The 1,524-nt window shown below is 50.5% G+C and overlaps 1 protein-coding gene across 1 annotated transcript in view; it reads left to right on the forward strand.

Moving 5' to 3' along the window:
* The window catches only part of FBN2 (fibrillin 2), a 247,395-nt gene that overhangs the window by 182,323 nt on the left and 63,548 nt on the right, over positions 1–1,524 (forward strand). The window contains exons 24-25 of the mRNA XM_012807203.1: positions 728–955; positions 1,449–1,521. Coding sequence (XP_012662657.1) covers positions 728–955; positions 1,449–1,521 — 301 coding nt within the window. The remainder of the gene's footprint in view (positions 1–727; positions 956–1,448; positions 1,522–1,524) is intronic.

Consider the following 1,524-nt stretch of genomic DNA (forward strand, 5'->3'; position numbering starts at 1 on the left):
GACCAGGCAGATGAGCACGTTCTCTCTGACCAGGCAGATGAGCACGTTCTCTCTGACCAGGCAGATGAGCACGTTCTCTCGGACCAGGCTGGTCTGCCTCGTTTCCTGGCCTTGTTGCTGTTCTCAGGGCCTGGCTAGCACAGGCTAAGCACTGAGACGTTGGTATGTTTTGAAGTCGAAGGGAAAATGGGACATTTAAACAAATAACTTGGCTCCTAATCCATGGAAAGACCAGGATGCAAAAGGTAAATCTGGCAGACAGAAAAAACTTTCAAGGCAGTAACATTGTTTTCCGTTTGTAAGGCACTTGTACCAAATTGGCAGATAGATTACAGCTGATCATTGACTCTGACTAGGATCTGACAGGGCTGCTCAAAAGCTTCTTTAAGCAGTTCAGGGCACAAGAGGAATCTATCAGTAAAATGGTCCTGCTCTTTCTGGAGGGAGCAATACGAAAAAGGGATCACAGGTGACAACATGACGCGGTCACGTCATGAGGGGACCTTTCCTTCCTGTTTCCGGTGAGAATTAAGTTACGCAAAGGGAAGTCCACCTGTGCTCTCCTTAAATGACTGATATTATGGTGTCCAGTCAGTGGCCAGGGCTGTGCCTCACTGGCCAGTATCCGTCCAGGGCCAGCCCCGCCCGGTGCTGAGCAGACGCTCCGATGAGAATGTTCTTTGAATGTCTCAGCACACCCTCACCCTGTGGCTTTGCAATGGTGCAGACGTCCGCATGGAGCAGTGTTACCTCAAGTGGGATGAAGACGAGTGCGTCCACCCTGTTCCCGGGAAGTTCCGCATGGACGCCTGCTGCTGTGCCGTCGGGGCGGCGTGGGGCACCGAGTGCGAGGAATGCCCCAAACCTGGCACCAAGGACTATGAGACCCTCTGCCCCCGGGGGCCTGGCTTTGCTAACCGAGGGGATGTTCTCACCGGGCGGCCGTTTTACAAAGGTAACTAACTGCTCACGGAGCTCAGCCCCTCTGCTCCAACAGGACCCCTTCCATGTTCTCTGAAAACTGATTGTGCTTTAAACCTTTAACTCCCCAGTTTCTTTTCTCAATTGAACCTATTTAATGGCCAACCTTATGGTCCAGGAGCGTAAATCACAGACTGTCAGTCCTGCTCTCGAGACCTCCTTCCTCTGCTTTCCTTCCACAGCCTGAGAGGTAGCCTCGCAGCAAAAAGGTGCCCATCCCCGCTCACCTTTGCAAAGCAAGTGGGCAGTGAGAAAGGGATCACCACTCTTTCATGGAGAATATAGAATCTTGCTCACAGTTGAAACTTTCTGTGCCGGCTCAATATGATCATTGACAAATTGGATCCCCTTCATTTTATTGGGTGTATTTGATTAACTCAACGTGATAGTCTAATTAACTTAAAGGGATGGGCCTGTGTTTTTGTAGCACGAGCCCAGCGTTTTATGGTACTTCATTCTGCTTGTAGATATCAATGAATGCAAGGCGTTTCCGGGAATGTGCACCTATGGGAAGTGCAGGAACACCATCGGCAGTTTCAAGTG

Source organism: Otolemur garnettii, unplaced genomic scaffold (assembly GCF_000181295.1).
Source record: "Otolemur garnettii isolate 467f Iridium unplaced genomic scaffold, OtoGar3 scaffold00003, whole genome shotgun sequence".
NCBI classification, from domain to species: domain Eukaryota; kingdom Metazoa; phylum Chordata; class Mammalia; order Primates; family Galagidae; genus Otolemur; species Otolemur garnettii.